This window comes from Mirounga leonina, unplaced genomic scaffold, assembly GCF_011800145.1.
Source record: "Mirounga leonina isolate KUSES-001 unplaced genomic scaffold, KU_Mleo_1.0 Mir_165, whole genome shotgun sequence".
Lineage (NCBI taxonomy): Eukaryota > Metazoa > Chordata > Mammalia > Carnivora > Phocidae > Mirounga > Mirounga leonina.
In genome coordinates this window covers 5090207-5110169 of record NW_023270415.1, presented here as the reverse complement: position 1 = coordinate 5110169, position 19963 = coordinate 5090207, and the positions used below count along the sequence as shown (strand labels likewise).

The 19963-nt window shown below is 40.5% G+C and overlaps 1 protein-coding gene across 1 annotated transcript in view; it reads left to right on the top strand.

Moving 5' to 3' along the window:
• The first annotated feature begins 1214 nt into the window (after positions 1 to 1214).
• Positions 1215 to 19963, top strand: part of PXDNL (peroxidasin like) — a 507553-nt gene continuing 488804 nt past the window's right edge. The window contains exon 1 of the mRNA XM_035011137.1: positions 1215 to 3686. Within this exon, the coding sequence (XP_034867028.1) occupies positions 3523 to 3686 (164 nt within the window). The 5' untranslated portion in view covers positions 1215 to 3522. The remainder of the gene's footprint in view (positions 3687 to 19963) is intronic.

Below are 19963 nucleotides of genomic sequence, written 5' to 3'. Positions count from 1 at the left end.
TTCTGTTCTCATTCTGTTTGTGGTGTCTTTCTTGAATTAGAATTTTCAAATTTAATTGTGTCAGATTCATCCTCACACAACCTCAATCCAGAATCATGAAAATATTAGCCTGTATTTTCTTACAAAAGTTCTATGATTTTTGTTTTTCACATTTAAGTCTGTAGTACACCTGCTATTGATCTTTGTGTAAAGTGAGAAATAATACTTTTTTACTTTGTTGATCAACTGTTTCAACACCATTTTTTGAAAAGTCCCATTTTCTTCCTCTGATCTGCAGTTAACTGTCATAAATTTTTGTATCTTTGTGCTTTGTGTCTAGGTTTTCTTTTCTATTTTGTTAGTCAATTTACGGATCCCTGTGCTAAAACTACACAGCCTTATTTACTATAGGTACAATAATTCTCGATTTAGTAAGATAAGTCCCTTCAACTTAAATTTCAGGAATTTCTTGGCTATCCTTGGACCATTGACTTTGATACACAATTTAGAATCAGCTTCTTAGACTACATATACACAGTCCTCTTGGGATTTCCTTTGGAATCACTGAATTTATAGATCAGTTTGTGTGAGAATTAACATGTTTATGATATGGAGTCCTCCAATCCATGAATATTGTACTTCTCTCCATTTATTTATTTATTTAATGTCTTAAAGGTACACAATTTTGTTTCAAGCATCTTTTGATTTATGTGTAGATATTTTATATTTTTCAATGCTGTTGTATTGTTTGTTAAAATCACTTTTTGCTCCGTTATTGATTTTTGTACATTACTTAAATCCCACTGACTTATGATTGTTCTAAATTTTCAAATAGACAACCAAATCATCTTTATAAAGACAGTTTATTTTTTCCTTTGGGTTTCCTTGGGTTTCCTTTGGGTTTCCTTGGGTTTATTTTTATTTTGCCAGATATGCTGGTTGGGACCTCCCGTACAGTGTTGAATAGAAGCCATGAACAGGAGTAACCTTATTTCTTGTTTTATTGCCCATTTATAGTCATTTTTAATGAATGGCTTGATGTGTTTCAAATATATATTCTGTTCAGCATAGTATTCTGTAAATGCCATTTGAATCAAATTTTTTATTGTATTCAAATCTCATATAGTTTAAGTAAGCTTTTTTTTGGTATGCTCTTATGATTTTCAGCAGAATCTCTCACTTTGATGGTAGAATGTCAGTTCATTATAGGTCTTTCAATTTTTCCTTTGTATATTTTGATGCAATGATGCTACACTTCTAGGTTCCCTGTGTCTGCTTGGTGATTTGAACCTTTAACATTATGTGGGAACCTCCTTTGTATTCTTTACTTCAAAGTCCATTTGGTTTGATATTCCTATAGCTTTTTGGGGGGTGTTGGTGGTCACCTAGTGTATCTTTTAAAATTTTTATTTTAGAAGCTAATTTGGGGGTATTACATCTGCAGGGAGATATTTGTATTCTCTTCCTCCCCATAGCAAGTTTGAGACAGGCAATTTTCCTTGTGTTCTCTGGGTGGATGGGGCTGGGGGTAAAGTGGATTAATTCTAGATCATCCTTAATGAACTTGATGAAAATACAGGTTTTCCAGTTAAGACCCTCCACTCTAGGCTTTTTCTTCTTCCTGTAACCCTGCTCTCCCCAAATCTCTTTATTTTACTTGGTTAAGCAAGTACTCTCAAGCTGAACCAGGCTTCAGTGTTTATCTACCTTGCTAGCTTCTCATTTTCTCTTCCTTTTTGGACTCTAGTATACATGTTTAACTTAGCAGCTCATTGCATTTTTTAAAATGCTTCTAATACTTAACATATATAATAATAGTTTTCTGCGGGAAAGTTGTCCTGAGGCATTCTAGGAAAGAATCTATGGTCTATAGTGGCTGTGTCATGCATGTGGTTCTCTGTGCCTTGCTTGCAATTCTTAGCCCTATATTCACGGGAGGAAATCAGTAGAATTTTCTCATTTAATGGCAGCTTAGGTTTCTAAAGTAGAGAGTGTATAGTCTACCCTGGATAAATGCTCTATCAGTACAAGCTAGTATTATGTTTTGAACTGAAAACAAGGCACAAACTTGTATGCCTTGCTCATCCAAGTCCTCCAAGTCACAAACATTGGCAAAAGCACAGTAATTGTAAGGCATGGGATTTAAAGGAAGAAATTAGCTTTTTTAGTTTATTTCGATACTTAGACAAAAAAAAAATAAACATTGAACAACTGTCAAGCATACTTGGTTTGTTTTAAAATCATTCTTTTTCATAGAGATTATTTTTTTCTTGCGATCTCTGTATTTTAATAAAATAATAAAGCCCCACATATTTAAGTTTGAACATTTTGCCAAAAGAGGGCACTATTCACCCACTGTAGAATGTAAAGGGACTGAAAAATTACTGGAAAGAAGGCAAATTTATTTTCCTTCATAAGATTGATAAAGTTTGACAAAACTAGATCTGCAATCATTAGATTTGTCTCCCAGTCTGGTCATCTGGGATTGTTGCCTACATTGGACCATCCCAAGTTTTAATTTTTCTATTACTTTTACATTTTTTAAAGTGCTAGTTTAGGGATAAGATTTGTTTGGAAATTTTAGTCTTTAAGGTTAAAACCAAAAACCTTTTCTGAACACCTGCCTAGAGTGACCAAAAAACTCGTGTTTAAGGCCTGTTTGTTGGAGTCTGTCTTTGCCAGTGTCCTCAGGGCTGCTCACCTCAGTGACCCGTGGCCCGTTAAACCTGGTGAAAAATGCGTCTACAGCCAGCGGTGCGGCCACTGAGCCCAGCGGTGGCTCGGCCTCGTTCTACTTTACACATATGTTTGTCTATCAGTTTGTCTCCTCTGCATGTTGGTGTAGGAGTTCATGGTGTAGACATAACAGCTTTAAATATTAAAGGAAGAAATCGGAAGTAGCTGGTTTGAATCTCATGAGTGAAATGCTTTGGGCTTCAGGTGTAGAATATACAGGAAGAAATGAAACCATTTTGTGAAAGCATACTTTGGAGCAGGGAAGGAAAATGTGAGCCTAGATCAACTAATTAGAACTCTGTCTGCCCTTTAGGATTTGGTAATACTGCCAGATAAAAAGAAAGGCTGTTCTGCATTGATTCAATAAATAATCAACTTGCGCTTCAAAAGGACAGATAGGGGGAGAAAAAAGCACAACTAGGGGCTAAGAGGCTGGCGCTTACGTAGCATGTGCAGGGGAAGCAACTTTGGAAAAGTTTCTATTTGCATCATGCTGCGCAAATAGAGTAGGTTTGTTTCCTAAAGCGGCTTTGGCTCGGACAAGCTTCTCCTCGTCCCTGGGGGTCCAGCGCCCCCTAGAGGCGGCGGGCGCCCTCCGCCCTGTAATGTGATCTCCCTGCTCCGGGATTGGTCAGAGGCTGAGTTTTCCCTGGGAGCGGCGCTTAGCTGGGCCTCCCAAGCCCGGCTCCGCTCCGCACGGCAGGCCTGCCTCTGCACCGCAGGTCCCGCACCGCAGCCACCGCCGCCACCAACACCGCTGCTGCTGCTGCTGCTCCTGCTTCTTCGCTTCCAGCAGCGGGTGGAGCGATGGAGTCCAGACTCCTCTGCTGGACCATTTGCTTTCTCCTGGTCGTGTGGTGCCTGCCAGTGCTACCCTGCCCTAGCCGGTGCCTTTGCTTGAAGAGCACCGTCCGCTGTATGCACTTGATGCTGGATCACATTCCTCAGGTGCCGCAGCAGACCACAGTCCTGTAAGTTCACACAGATTCCCGTTCAGCACTTTTGCATTGCCCTCTACTGAGACTGAGCACTCTGCTTTTAACCTAGATTCCTGATGTGGTCTCTGCTGTATAATCGGAAGAGGGTTTTCACGTTTCAAACAACTCAGTGGTTCTGCTTTGTTAGACTAGAAAATGTGAGCAGTGATGAGTTGAAATAAATATATTTGCACTAGGTGCAGTTATCTTTTCCAACATCTTCCAGAACTTACTGTTGAGAATTTTCATCTCTATTTTAAGAATATTCCTGCATAGATTCTCAGATTATTCCTTTCATCCTCTCCAAAATCCTTTGGACTCCTAATTAGGTCACCATGTGTCTGTCCCATTTGAAAAGAACTAATTTAGCTTTGTAATGTGCTTCCAACTTATTATGTGCTGGCAATTTGCATTTCTTCTGTTCATTGTCGGGCTTTGTATTGCGTGTGTCTCTCAGGTGGGTGATGCTGTCAACCTCAGGCCCTGGAAGGACTATTGATTTTCCAGAGCAGACCCTGTCCAGGAGAGCACTGGATACTTGGAAGCCTTCTGGAGCAGTGACTTAATCAGCATCTAGAAGGTGTTATGGGATGGTAGTGGGATAGTAGAATAAACCATAATACAGGTATCAGATGGACTTGGTTCAAATCCTTGTCAATATGGAGATAATAAACCTGTACCATTGAATTGACATTTGGATTAAATTAAATGATATGTGTGAAGTGCAAATCTTTGATTATCATAATTTTCAAGTCCTACATCACGAGAAGGAAAAACACCGAAAGGACATGCTGATTTGAAGGGTTCACCTCTCCATGGTAAAGTTTTTGCAGATTATGTCATGTCCATGGAAGAGAACTCCTTTCACTGTTCCAAGTCCATTCTTGAGCAGAGTGAAATAGCTTAACATTCCTGGGATTTTGAGATATGAGATAAGATCAGCACTGTTGGTTTTTTTTTTTTTTTTTGGTCATAATCATGAAATGAGGAATCTAGCTTGAATGAAAAGTTGAAGTTAGTGGTTGGTAGTTGTGTAGAATAAGAGATAGGTATTTGCCATACATCTTTATGGCAATTTTTATCAAGCATTTTGTTTGTTTCATATGCTTGCAAATACCAAAATAAGTCTTACTCTAAAAAGTAATAAGACAGGTTCTGGAATCTGGGACCACTGTACCATCAGCACAGTCAATCAGCACAGCACCAGAAATACCTCTGGACTTGTAACCATCCCTGTGTCATTTTGTAATAGCGGTTTCTGACAGAGAGTAACAGAGCCTTACAGAAGGGGCAGCTTGTCTAATCAAGTGCCACAGGCTTAAATAAAAGGCTACCTAGGGTCCAATCTGGACCTAAAGTTTTGATTCTTAGGTGTTTCAAAGAAATAATTAGCACTCATTAGACACTCTCTTCCTGACATATGGACAGAACTGAAAGGACACTATTGATGTAGTTGTGAAGAGCCTTCCACTACATGTGGAAATAAGTCCCAATGGTCGGGTTCTCAGGTTCCAGACTGGGCCTGCCGGTGAGCCAGATACCCCTATTGATGAAATGTGTGTTGCCATGGGTGAGTTCTTGGCTTCTTGATGTCTCGGTTTCCTTTTCCACAAAATGGAAATGCTAATAAGTGTTCACCATCCAGGGTTATTCTGAAGGTTAAATGAGTTAATGCATGCTAAATACTTAGGACAGTGTCTGGCCCTACTAAGCACTATGGAGGGGTTCGCTATTATTATGTTTACAATTAAGGATAGGAGCTGCAAACTCAAATACCTCCAGGAAGTTGGCTGGTAAAGTAACGCAAGGTGGATGAAAGTAGGTGGATGAAAGACAAACCACTGCGTGAGTAGTATGATGGACTGCAACCAACCTCGGCTTGGGTCTGTGGGGGCCGCGAGGAGGGAGAGGCAAGCCAGTGGCAAGGCCTGGCCAGCCCCTGAGCTCATTGCTGCCCTGTGGGAATTTGGGCCTATTGTTAATGAGCTTGCCATATTTTTCAAGAGGATATGGAAACCAAAAATGAAATACCCTAACTTTTAAATCTTAGAGGATAATTAAAATTCTTTTATGTGAAAGGCAACAGCATGCAGGCCCAACCACACATATTTGTAGGTTACTTTTATCCTAGGACCTTCTGCTTGTGACCTCTATTAGAGAAATAGTATAAAGGCCAAGAAATATATGTAAAGTTTATAAAAGTTGGTGCACTCTACTTCTTTTGGGCTCCAAATCCTTGACATAGGATTAACTTTTTCAAGTAAGCAATATCATGAAGGTGCACTACAACTGCATTAAGACAAGAATTCTTAAAGAGGAAGAGCCAGTCAGCCTTTGGAAGCTAAGGCAAATGGAGCCGGGCCCAGTTCCTCCCTAGCAGCAAGCAGCATTGAGAGGGGTTTTTTTTTTTTTAATTTTTTATTGTTATGTTAATCACCATACATTACATCATTAGTTTTAGATGTAGTGTTCCATGATTCATTGTTTGTGTATAACACCCAGTGCTCCATGCAGAACGTGCCCTCCCTAATACCCATCACCAGGCTAACCCATCCTCCCAACCCCCTCCCCTCTAGAACCCTCAGTTTGTTTTTCAGAGTCCATCGTCTCTCATGGTTTGTCTCCCCTTCCGATTCCCCCCCTTCATCCTTCCCCTCCTGCTATCTTCTTCTTCTTTTTTTATAACATATATTGCATTATTTGTTTCAGAGGTACAGATCTGAGATTCAACAGTCTTGCACAATTCACAGCACTTACCAGAGCACATACCCTCCCTAGTGTCCATCGCCCAGTCCAATCAGAATGGCTAAAATTAACAAGTCAGGAAACGACAGATGTTGGCGGGGATGCAGAGAAAGGAGAACCCTCCTACACTATTGGGAATGCAAGCTGGTGCAGCCACTCTGGAAAACAGTATGGAGGTTCCTCAAAAAGTTGAAAATAGAGCTACCGTACGATCCAGTAATTGCACTACTGGGTATTTACCCCAAAGATACAAATGTAGGGATCCGAAGGGGTCCGCGCACCCCGATGTTTATAGCAGCAATGTCCACAATAGCCAAACTGTGGAAAGAGCCAAGATGTCCATCGACAGATGAATGGATAAAGAAGAAGTGGTATAAATATATACAATGGAATATTATGCAGCCATCAAAAGGAATGAGAGTTTTTGTTAAACCACACTTAAATATATATGTGTTGTCATCCTAACTGTGGAAACAAGGTAAATAAACATAGCCAAAGTGCTTAGTAAATGTTAATTAGTAGTAGTATAACTTTCTTTTTTTTTTTTTAGTAGTATAACTTTCTTGAGTTTGTCTTTACATGTTTTTAAAATTTTAACCTTAATACAGAAAATATTTTTCTCAACCGTAGATAAAGAAACTCCACTATACTTAATGATTGTAGTGTTTCAAGTTTAGAAAAATGAAAGAACTACTCCCCCTAATTTTAATTTAATTCCATCTATAAAGATATCATTGGGTATTCAAAGCAAATATCATTTACCAAATAGGCCGCTACCATTTAGAAACTCATTCCTCATGCTGTGTATTTTAGTAAAGGAAATCTTTCAGAATTGGAATTAGCAAACAAAAAATTTCTAGTAGTGAACTTTAGGGAGCCTGTTCAATAATCAGAAGTCCTGTGTAGCTTAGGTTGATTTTACTTCAGCCCCAGGTCATTAGGTTGCACCTCCAGAATCTCAGCTGCTGTTTAAGAAATGTGATGTTCTTTGAATTCCCAGGAGTGAAAGATTGAGCCTTGGTTGAACTCAGGGACTGCGATTAAACAGACTCTAAAAACCATCTCAATTCCACTAGAAAAATGTAAAAAATGAGAATTTCCCCCAAAGTTTTAAATTTATAAATATGTAGAGTGCAAAGTTTTAACTATTTAAGGCATTTCCTTTATGTACAAACCTTGCCTAGCCCTCCAGATATACCCACCTCGGGAGGAAGGCTGGGGGTGGCAAATGGGAAAATGACAAGTTCAGTCATGACAACATTTATCCAGCTGACAGAAATGTCATCTTGTTCAAGAAGAAAATAGAATTCCTTCAGCTCTTTCCAGTTTCCAATCCAATCAGACAAGTAGATTTTTTTTTTCTTAAAATTAACCCTCAGGGGTTACTTTGACCTTTGAAACAGAATTTTTCATAACTTTTTTGCAACTGACATAACTTGTTGGCTTTGAGTTATCACTTAGTGAGCAGGCCTGGACTCCCTAGATGCTTTCCCATTTGGCATGGTTGAAGGGAAGCATGAGGGATCTGGCTAAACTATATCTAAATTCAAACCTACCCCAGTTGTTGACCACTTGGGGAGAGAAATGGAACTAAAAGTTGAAATACATTTCCTATTTCATTGCCTACTTAGTAAGTCAGGGTACACTATTTCCGCAAATGCCTCCAGTCTTGGGGGCCTAACATGATGCAGCCTCACCACCCTAATGACTCAGGACAGCTTGGTCCTCAGAGAGGAGCTAGAAGAGGCTGTTCTAGAAGGTGGGTTGAGTGTTCATGGAGCCCACGTGAGGATCTCGGGTGGAGGAACAGTAAGGAGAGGGCAGGGCTAGAGATGTGGGGGGATAAACGCTGCCAGCCATTGGCATCACTGTCTGGGGTGTGACCCACCCCTGATGTCTGAGAGTCATCCTTCAGTCAAACCAACCTACAGGAGAATTAGTTAGGGGATAAATGAGTCCTTTCTGGACATATTAATTTGGGAGTCTCCCGTGGGACAAATAGTTGAAGAAGTCCAGCAGATAGTTATGGGGACCTGGCGATTTAGATCTGTGCTGTTGAGCATTCTCCTAAAGCACCAGGGAGGGTGCAGGGTGGAGGCGTGGGTCAGGAACACACCACTGAAGGGGAGAAAGTGAGCTCGCCAACTCAGGGAAGGCAGCGGGATGTTTCCCAGAAGGGTGTGACCAAGGTATGGCAGAGTCAAGCTTGGACAGGGAAAGACAGACTGACGATTGGATGGTGCAGATGACTTAGCAAAAGCAGCTTTGCCAGATAGGAATAGAAGCCAGATTGCAAGGATTAAGGAGTAATAGGCTTGCTTTCCCAGATTTCAGAATTTGGCCTTCACCAAGGAAGTGTTAGCATCCCCATCTCTGAGTCTCAGTATCCTCATTGGCAAAATAGGAATGAATAATTGCCTAGTGATGCCAGGATCCAAGTGGTCTCATCTCAAGATTTCCTACAATAGCCTGTACTTAGATGATATATGCTGATTAACTTAATGGCAGAGAATAGTGTTTTCTTTTTTTATTATGTTCAGTTAACCATTGTGAGAATAGTGTTTTCTATACTGAACTCTGCATTTCAATCCCTACTATAGATTCTGTAAGTGAGATGAAGGGAAGCATTGCACAATAACAGCTTTTGGGGGAATAGTTACAATACGAGGTTGCAAAGGTGAGGTCCCTGTTCTACTTAGAGAGCTAGTGCATATATAAAAAGTTGAATAACAGTACAGGTCTGATGCAAAAAAGACCGATCTGTTTTGTATTTATGGAGTAAGAAAGGATGGTGAATGTCCTGGTTTGTCAACTTGATAGGGTAATGTAAATAGTGAAAGTAAGTGCCAAAGAGGGAAAGAGCTGAAGAATAGGGAAATTTTGAGTTTTTCTTGGGCATCCTGGTGGAGAGGGTAGAGGCTCAGGAATATAGTAAGCTTGGGAGGCAAGGGATACAATTTTGAGAGTCATTGGGATAAGAGTGTGCAATTAATTCAGCTGGAGGGAGGAAATGTGATTTCCCAGGAGGCGCTTGTAGAATGAGAAAGGTCTGCATAGGCTAGGATTCTGGAAAGCCCCACAGTCAAGGGAACACATGTGTAAGCAAGAGCCAGGACCGTCAGCTGTGGTTGTGAAGTCTGTACACTCCTCAACTCCACACTGTGCTGGGCATGGTGCCCCCTGCACTTGTACAGCGTGCTGGCTCTGGGGGCAAAAGGAGGAGGAGTCAGAGAATAACACAGCAGCCAAAGAAGCAGGAGTACCAGAAACGAGTGCTGTCTGTATTTCAAGAAGGAGGAGGGTGGTCAAATCTGGCAGAAGAGGTTGAGGTAGCAGAGTGCAAATTTTGCCTTCAAGCTATTGGAAGAGAAGAAGGTTGAAGGAATTTTGTTGTTTTTGTTGTTGTTGTTGGTTTTTTTAAAGATTTTATTTATTTGACAGAGAGAGACACAGCGAGAGAGGGAACACAAGCAGGGGGAGTGGGAGAGAAGCAGGCTTCCTGCCGAGCAGGGAGCCCGATGTGGGGCTCGATCCCAGGACCCCGGGATCATGACCTGAGCTGAAGGCAGACGCTTAACCACTGAGCCACCCAGGCGCCCCTGGTTTGTTTTTTAAAGGATGGGGAATGTTTTGTGTGAGTGGTAGGCAAAGGGAATGGAAGTTACGTAGGAGAAGTAAAGTTACGTGAGAAGAGAGTGGGTATGTTTTCGTTGGAGCTTGCAGTTGCAAGGAGAGGTGTTCGATAATAGATTAGTGTAAGCAAGCAACTGAGAGCTTGATGTCTAGATGGATGAGGCAGGATGCAGACCTTGCCTGAAAGGGAGAAAACCCAGCAGGACAGAGACTATAAACCTCACAGCCAAGGCATCTGGAGGCCATCATGCTGCAGCAGATGTCCCAGCTCAGGATCGGAATGAGTCTAATGTTTCTAGCTCCAAAGGGAGAGAGAAACATTATAGTAATGGTGAGAATTACAGGAATTAAGTTAAGGAGACAGTGGTTGTTGAGCAACTAGATGTTTCTGTTAATTTATTCCATTGCTTCAGTGGCATCTTCAACAAATAATTTTTATAAAGTGTTCTTTTACTCGGTGGAGTGGTAAATTTACTTAAGGCGATTGTGTTAGTCAGCTCAGGCTTCTATAACAAAATACCATAGACTGGTGATGTAAATGACATTTGTTTCTCAGAGTTCTGGAGTCTGGGAAAGCTCTCTTCCTGGTCCAATGAAATGGCTGCCTTCTCATTGCCTCACATGGTGGAGAGAGAGACCATCTCTCTAAGGGCATTAATTCCATCATGAGGTCTCCACCCTCAAGACCTACTTATTTCCCAAAGGCCCCACCTCCTAATACCACCATAGGGGGATTAAGGGTTCAGCATATGACTTTGGAGGAGAATCAAGCATTCAGTCCATAGCAGTGACTCAGGTTTAAGTTATCAAAATGTTCACCCAAAACCAATAGGTTACTGATATAATTTAAACATTCTGGTATGTTCTTCATTTAATCTGTATGTTCCTTCCCACTCTGAGACACAATAAACTATTTCTTGAGATACATGGAAGGCATAGTCTTCGTCTTGCTATCGCATGAAGTTGAGTATATCTGACCAAAATTCAAATCATGAGACCTTTTCCAAATGCAATATGAAAACATTTAAACATTTTAAATATTCTGCCTTTCCTTCAGGCAACAGAGAAGCCACAACAAATGACATAAACAGTTTTATTGTCTAACTCCAGACTGCAGTGAAAAACTGAGTTATGTTTAAAAATCATTTGTTTTATTGTTCCATCTGATCAGTTTGGATCATTGTATCATTCCCTCTCCCAATGATTCTTCATCTGAGTAGGAAAAAAAAAGTTTTATGTTTGGATTTTAAAATGGAAAAAAGAAAAACATGAACATTATTTCAGCTAAAGATACTCTAAAAAAAATTCCTAAGTCTACTAACTTCATTTGTTATAACAGGCAGAACCAAAAGGCCCTCATTTAATCTCAATTGCTGCAGAGTGCTTTATCTATATAATATAGATATCCATAATACTTTGTATAAATGGTTTCCAAGAGTAAGGACTCAGATCTTTTTTTTTAAGTTTTTTTTTTTTTTAAGTTTTTAAATTCCAGCATAGTTAACATAGAGTGTAATATTAGTTTCAGGTGTACAATATAGTGATTCAACATTTCCGTAAAATACCAGGTACTTATCACAAGAAATACACTCCTTAATACCCATCACCTATTTCATCCATCCTCCTACCCCACCTCCCCTCTGGTAACCATCAGTTTATTTCTCTATATTTAAGAGTCTGTTTCTTGGTTTGCCTCTCCCTCCCTCTCTCTCTTTCTTTCTCTCTCTCTTTCCCTTTGCTTCTTTGTTTTATTTATTAAATTCCACATGAGTGAAATCATATGGTGTTTGTCTTTGTCTGACTTATTTCACTTAGTACAATAGTCTCTAAATCCATCCACTTTGTTGCAAATGGCAAGATTTCATTCTTTTTTTTTTTTTATGGCTGAGTAATATCCCATTCTCTCTACCACATCTGTTTTTTTTTTTTTAATTTATTTGAGAGAGAGAATGAGATAGAGAGCATGAGAGGAGGGAGGTTCAGAGAGAGAAGCAGACTCCCTGCCGAGCAGGGAGCCTGATGCGGGACTCGATCCTGGGACTCCAGGATCATGACCTGAGCCGAAGGCAGTCGCTTAACCAACTGAGCCACCCAGGTACCCTCTCTACCACATCTTTATCCATTCATCAGTCGATGGACATTTGGGCTGTTTCCAAAATTTGGCTGTTGTAGATAATGCTGCTATAAACATTGGGGTGCATGTGTCTCTTTGAATTAGTATTTTTGTGTTCCTCAGGTAAATACCTGGTAGTGTGATTGCTGGGTTGTAAGGTAGTTGTATTTTTAACCTTTTGAGGAACTTCTGTACTGTTTTCCAAGTGGCTGCACCAGTTTGCATTCTCACCAACAGTGCAAGAGGTTCCCCTTTCTCTACATCTTCGCCAACATGTGTTGTTTCTTGTGTTGTTGATTTTAGCCACTCTGACAGGTGTGAGGTTATAATATCTCATTGTAGCTTTGATTTGCATTTCCCTGAGGATCAGTGATGTTGAGCATCTTTTCATGTGTCTGTTGGCCATCTGGATGTCTTCTTTGGAAAAATGTCTGTTCATGTCTTCTGCCCATTTTTTAATTAGATTATTCCTTTTTTGGGTGTTCAGTTTTAGAAGTTCTTTATATATTTTGGCTACTAACCCTTTATCAGATATGTCATTTGCAAATGTCTTCTCCCATTCCATAGATTGCCTTTCAGTTTTTTTGATTGTTTCTTCACTGTGCAGAAGCTTTTTATTTTGGTATAGTCCTAATAGTTTGTTTTTGTTTCCCTTGCTTCAAGGGACATATCTAGAAGGAAGTTGATAGAGTCAGTGTCAAAGAGGTTACTGCCTGCGTTCTCCTCTAGGATTTTGATGGTTTCAAGTCTCACATTTAGGACTTTAATCCATTTTGAGGTTTTTTTTTGTGTTTAGTGTAAGAAAGTGGTCCACTTTTCATTCTTGTGCATGTTGCTGTCCAGTTTGCCCAATGCCATTTGTTGAAAAGACTGTGTTTTTCCCATTGCATATTCTTTCCTTTGGTGAAGATTATTTGACCATATACTTGTTATTCATTTCTGGGTTTTGTATTCTATTCTATTGATCTGTGTGTCTAGTTTTATGTCAGTACCATACTGTTTTGATCACTACAGCTTTGTAATATAACTTGAAATCCAGAATTGTGGCCCCATGGTGTAATGGTCAGCAGTCTAGACTCTGAAGTCCAGAATTGTGATGTCTCCAGCTTTGCTTCTCATTTTCAAGGTTGCTTTGGCTATTTGCAGTCTTTTTTGGTTCCATACAAATTTTAGGATTGTTTGTTCTAGCTCTGTGAAATATGCTATTGGTATTTTGATAGGGATTGCATTAAATGTGTAGGTGGCTTTGGGTAGTATAGACATTTTACCAATATTTATTCTGCCAATCCATAAGCATGGAATGTTTTTCCATTTCTTTGGGTGATCTTCAATTTCTTTCATCAGTGTTTTACAGCTTTCAGAGTACAGGTCGGTCACCTCTTTGGTTAAGTTTATTCCTAGGTATCTTCTGGTTTTTGATGCAATTGGAAATGGGATCAATTCCTTGATTTCTCTCTCTGCTGCTTCACTATGGATGTATAGAAATGCAACAGATTTCTGTACGTTGATTTTTGTATCCTGTGACTTTATCTGGTCTTAGTATCAGGGTATTGTTGCTCTCATAGAATGAGTTTGGAAGTTTTCTTATCTCTTCTATTTTTTGGAATAATTTGAGAAGAATAGGTATTAGGTATTAACTCTTCTTTAAATGTTTGGTAGAATTCCCCTGGGAAGCCATTTGGTCCTGGACTTTTGTTTGTTGGGAGTTTTTGATTACTGATTCAGTTTCTTTGCTGGTTATGGGTCTGTTCAAGTTTTCTATTTCTTCCTGTAATTTTAGTTTTGGTAATTCACATGTTTCTAGGAATTTGTCCATTTCTTCCAGGTTGTCTAATTTGTTGACATGTAATTTTTCATAATATTATCTTATAATTGTATTTCTGTGGTGTGTGCAGGGGCTTGTGCTGGTCTTTTGGGGGAGGGGCCTACTATGCTGGGATTGAGGCAAGTTTGACTGAGAAGGGCAGTCCTGCCAGAGCACAGGGTGGGTGGGGCTTGGTATAAGCAAGTTAGGCAGCCAATGTTGGCATTGCACTGCTTTTTGCAGTGGTTCTATGTTTATGCTGAGGGGCAGGGGAGGGAAATGGTGCCAGTCAGCTCCTTTGTTCCCAGGGAGGTGTCTCCATGCATGCTGCCTCTCAGGGATGCACTCTGAGAAGAGTGAATAATCTCACCACTATGTGTTGTTCCTCAGATTGCTGTTTCCATGCCGTCTTCCCTCCCAACCTCCCGCCCCAGGTTGTTTGCCTGCCTTCTCTCCAGGAGCAGGGCATTGCCCTCTGGGCTCTATCCCAGCCAAACCTGCTGACCTTTAAAACCCCAGGCTTCAAATCCTGCTGGTTGCAAGCACTCACAAAATCCAGCTTCTTTCATTTTCCAGGCCAGTGGCTTTGGGGAAATGTTCTCCTTGTACATTCCCCTATGTGCTCCTCTCTCTCTTACCCTTCTCCTCCACCATAGTCCCATCCCTCTGCAGCAGCCAGGATCTGTTTCTCCGCTAAACCACAGTCTCTGCACTGCCTATCTTCTTCTCTGTGGCCTCTTCTCTCCCTTTAGTTGTGGAATTTGTTCTGTCAGTCTTCAGGTTGATTTCTGGGGTATTTAGGATGATTTAATAGTTACCTAGCTGTGTTTGTGGTACCAGATGAGCCTAGGGTCTTCCTACTCTGCCATCATTTTGAAAATGCAGGACACAGATTTTAGGATTCATTCACCAATTTCACCTGGATTGTGAGCCCCATGAGTAATTAGAAGAGGCAGCTGCCTACACAGATGGTTTGGAAAAAACTTAGAGGTCTCCCAAAGATAGATTCCCAGATCCTGGCTTTTTCCAGATCCTGGCATTTTCCACTTACCAGAACCTGGCATTTTCCATGATCTGCCCTTGTATTAGATCACCTAAGACTCCAATGAAAGTCATCCATTTTATCTTGCAGGAATGTTGTGTCCTCATAGATGAAATAGGACCACCGAATCAGTTAATTAAATTAGTACTAGTCGAGCCCCTGGTATAATTAGAACTTATATGGATTGTGTTTCTTGGAAGGTACAGCAGGAAGTCCAGAGATGCAGGAAGCCAATGGGCTTTGTACACACTGCTCTTTTGGCTTGGAATGCATGAACCCCCATTTTTCTCACTTGGCCTACTTCGGCTTAGTCTTCAGATGTCAACTAAGAGCTCACCTCTGTGGATTCTTCTCCATCTCCTTTCCCTTCTTCCCAGTTTTTGGGAGATACCTTTCCTGTCTTGACCAGGGAACATGTCATATGAGATTAGGATTGTTAACTTATCTCCCTGACAGACCAAGTCCTGCCAGGGCGGAGAAGACAGATTACATCTTTTCTTTTTGAACTCTTAGGACCTGCCAGCATAAAATATGTTGAATGCATGAATGAGCCAATTGGCAAAATGAAACTTGAGAGGTGGTGAAAACATGCCCTACCTTCTAAGAAAGCTGCAGACTGCTCTGTTTGGCCTGCATTAAAATGATTTCTGTTTTTTGTGACCCTTACCTCCTGCTTCTCCTGTGTTGGTCACTACTCTCGTAAGAGGCCTATGTAATGTGCTCTTGAACTGCAGGCTGAGAGAAGAAAACTGATGCCTAGACACAAAAAACCTTAGGGGAAATGAGGTAAAGAAGAAAAGAGAACTGGAGGCCAAAATTCCAGCAAGTAGAAATGGGTTATCTGAGCACTGACTGATACTGTAGTATGGGGACAGGGAGGAGATACTTATAAAGATCCTTGCTTCTCAGGTTGGTCCCTTTGGTTTGAAACAAGGTGTTGGTGCACTAGAAAATGGTTTGTTTTCTTCTTCACCCCACATACATGCATCAGAGGGCCTTCCCACCTGGAGCTACTTCCTTCTTGTTTCACCCACCATCCTCCCTGTTGGAGAGAGGCCGACTTGGCTATCCATCTGTATTTGGCCACCTCTAAAGACAAGCATAGATGAAAAGCTGGTGCAACATTGAGAATTTATTTATTTATTTATTTATTTATTTATTTATTTATTTATTTATTCTTATGTTAATCCCCATACATTACATCATTAGTTTTAGATGTAGTGTTCCATGATTCATTGTTTGTGCATGAGAATTTATTTTTAAGATGTTCCAAATCAGCTAAAAGCGGCCACCAACAAGGGATTATAACTCAGGGCCCATGGGAATCCTCAACAGTGCTCACAAGGAGCTTCCCAAGAAAACAGGGCCATCACTTATTATACTGTTAAAACTCCCCAAAATTGGTTATAGTAGTATTTTATTTACTTATCCCTCACATTTTTCCAGAAAGTTTTTCAAGTGGCTTATAGCTAAGAGTTATGGGAGAAGATAAAAATCAGTGTTTCCCATCTATTTTTCTAAATCTTGTGTTTTCCCTTTTTTGCACTTGTTTTATTTCTGATCATGTTTTTCATTTAATATTAATCTCTCTGAACTTATTGAATGCAAAAGAAGAGGAAGTGGAGTTCTGTCAGAACAGAATACCATTTTTTTCTAAGTGTGACATCAGCGGAGTTGTAATCTAGTGCTGAATCTTAGTCAGACTTCCAGGTTATTATATTGAGAGTGGGACCCATACAAAGAATCTGATCTCTAAGAATAAACATATGAGGGATATTGCATCCATGACTGAATTTCCATTTGCCTTTATCCAGTGCGATAGGTCAAGTTCAGTACTAACCTGGACTGTCTAAAGGCAGCAGGAAGCTAACTAACTTTACTAAGGGGAGTCTAAATTGGCACTCTAAATTTAAAGAATTGCCCAAACTGGCGGGGGTGAAGGTGATACAAAACTTCTCACGTACCATTCTGCACTTTTCTTCCTCCAGCAGATTTGAACAATGAAATCCTGGCCAGGGCCTGAGAACGTCATCAGGCTGAAGTTGTTACCCCCCCAGTCCTTGGGTGCTCTCTTGCTGTCTCAGAAAGACTGTTCATTTTATGACCTTCAAGTCCTGCACAGTTGTTTCTAAAAGGGGATCATTTTGAGTTACTGCATGTCATGTCTATGCAGTGTGCATGGTACCTCGTGGCTAGTATGGACTGTATACTTGTGATATGATTCCAGTCACACTTGGAATAAAATCCTATTGAAGACATATGACTGCATGACTTCGCAGTATTTTTCTGTGTGAGAGGAAGAATTTTAGTAAGTTTATGTTTTGCCTAAAATGTATTTCAGACTAACAGATCTAGTTGTGAGGCAGTGTGCTCAGTAGTTAGGATCACAGACCCTGGAGCCAGACTGCCTACATTTGAATTCTCCCTTCATAATTTATTGGCTGCGTGTCCTTGGACAAGTAACTAAAGTTCTTTGGCTTCAGCCTTCTCCTCTGTAAAAATAGTACTTACCATGTGTTGGGAACTATTTAAATGTTACTTGCTGTGATTAGCACTGATATTATTATAGTCATTAAAGTCTAGAGGTACAGATATCAATTCTAAAAGGTCCTCTTTTTTTTCCTCTCTCTCTCTATTTTAATAAGGCAGAGTATAAATATTATTTACAAAGATTATGAAACTGATCAACTCATGTCTCTTGAAACCAAAAGCTTACTTTTGTTGAGAAAGCACTGGAAGTATTCTTTTTTTTTTTAAGATTTTATTTATTTGAGAGAGAATGAGATAGAGAGAGAGAGCATGAGAGGGGGGAGGGTCAGAGGGAGAAGCAGACCCCCTGCTGAGCAGGGAGCCCGACGCAGGACTCGATCCTGGGACTGCAGGATCATGACCTGAGCCAAAGGCAGTCGCTTAACCAACTGAGCCACCCAGGTGCCCTGGAAATATTCTTAAGCATGATTTTACTACGGTTGTGTCTGAAATGATTCAATGTTCAGAAAGTGTTATTTATTTCTGAAATTCAAGTTTTTACAAAGTCTGAAAAATACATGACAGTCAAATCATTAGCCTAGAGAGTAGGTTTAATAGATTGTAACATTTTGATAAGATTCGTAGATATGCCTTTTTCCAGTATAGAGTCACACTTGTTTTGATATTATGGTCATCCTGCTTGGATCTTGTTCTGATCCCAAAGCCACTACACTATTTTAGCAACCAGCTTTGTATAATGGAGAGGGGAAACTCTTCAAAGTCTCTGCTGATTATAACACAGAAACAGTTCCTAGTTCTGGCAGTGAACGTCATAGGTTAGAACAAAGTTTTATGCCACTTAAAACCATAGATTATAAATTGTACGTTTTTTCCAGATTCTAATGTGTATTTATAAAAATTCTGAGATTTATACTGTGGGAGAGTGCTCTCTTCATCTTTCCCTTCGGAGATATGTGTAAGGAAGAAGGAGAATCTTAGGTCGTGTGTGTGTGTGTGTGCACACAGCTGTGGAAGACTGAAACTCTAGATTTTTTAAAAATAAAAGAAGATGGAGACAAAAAGATCAGTGGTTGTCGGAGGTTGAAGGGAGAAGGGATGAATAAGTGGAGCAAAGACTATTTTTAGGGCAGGGAAACTATTCTGTATGATACTACAATGGTGGATACATGTCAGCCTGTAGAATGTACAACACCCAGAGTGAACCCTAATATAAACTGTGGACTCTGAGTGATAATGATGTGTCAGTGTGGGTTCATCAATTATAACTGCACTACTCTGATGGGGATATTGATAAGTGGGGAAGCTGTGTGGATGGAAGGGACAGGGGATATATGAGAACTCTGTACTTTCTGCTCAGTTTTGCTGTGAATTTAATATAGTCCTAAATATAAAGTTTAATTAAACATATAAAATAAATAAAAGAGGATCCCTAGGGAGGTACAGTGCAGGAGTCTAGAAAGGAGCAGGAAATTCTGGAGACCAGGAAAGTACCTGGAAGCAAGGGGGAGGGGACAAGTCGGAAAAGCAAGCCACTTGTGAGTTAGTTAAAATCTCTAGCCAGCTTTAGTGTCTGGGGGGAAGGGAGCCTCTTGACAGGTCTCCAGAGAAACCAAGCATCATGGTGTGGGTCCGTTTATAAATATGATCAGGCAGTCATCAAAATTTGAGATGTGAGTAAAGCATCTATAAATTTATTTTAAAAGTTTAAAAGTTTAGATCCTACCACTATATACTTCTCAATGCTTCTTGACAACTTTAATCAATGTTTATGTTTACTTATTTAATGTTTCCCCCATGACTTTTAAGCTCCACAAAAGCGGGAATCATTATGTCTTTGTTAACACTCCATCCTCAGCTCATAACACAGTTTCTGGAGCATAGGTGATTCTCAATAAGCATTTGTTAGGTGAAATACCTAAGAACATTACCATTAACAACAGTGGCTTCCATGCAGTGTTTCCTGTGTTCCAGGCTGGAATAATGTAGGAAAACATACATGTGCATAGATCCTTCCAGCAGACCTGACGGCTCCCCTGGGAGTCAGTCATTGTCTTTACTATTCTGTCATTTTACAGATTCAGCTTGGAGCTTGCTCCTTGCTGGGACAGAAACAGGGAAGGCCCTTGCTTCTTGGAGCTTGCATTCCAATGGATGACATACAGGGTGCTGCAAGAGAAACGGGTTCGGGGCAGGAGGATGTGCTTGTTTAGATGGAGTGGTCCAGGGGCCACTGAAGCAGAGACGTTTGTCATGGAATCTGAATGACTGGAAGGAGCAGGTTTCCGAGGTTTGGGGTGAGCATGCCAAGCAGAGACCAAAGGTAGGGACAAGCATGGTGCTTTTGAAAGAGGCCAAAAACAGATGAGGAGAGAAGATAGGCAGGAACCTAGGGCAGAGATGGAGTGGCCGTGTTTGAGGTGCAAAGATAGCCATGGGGACCCAGC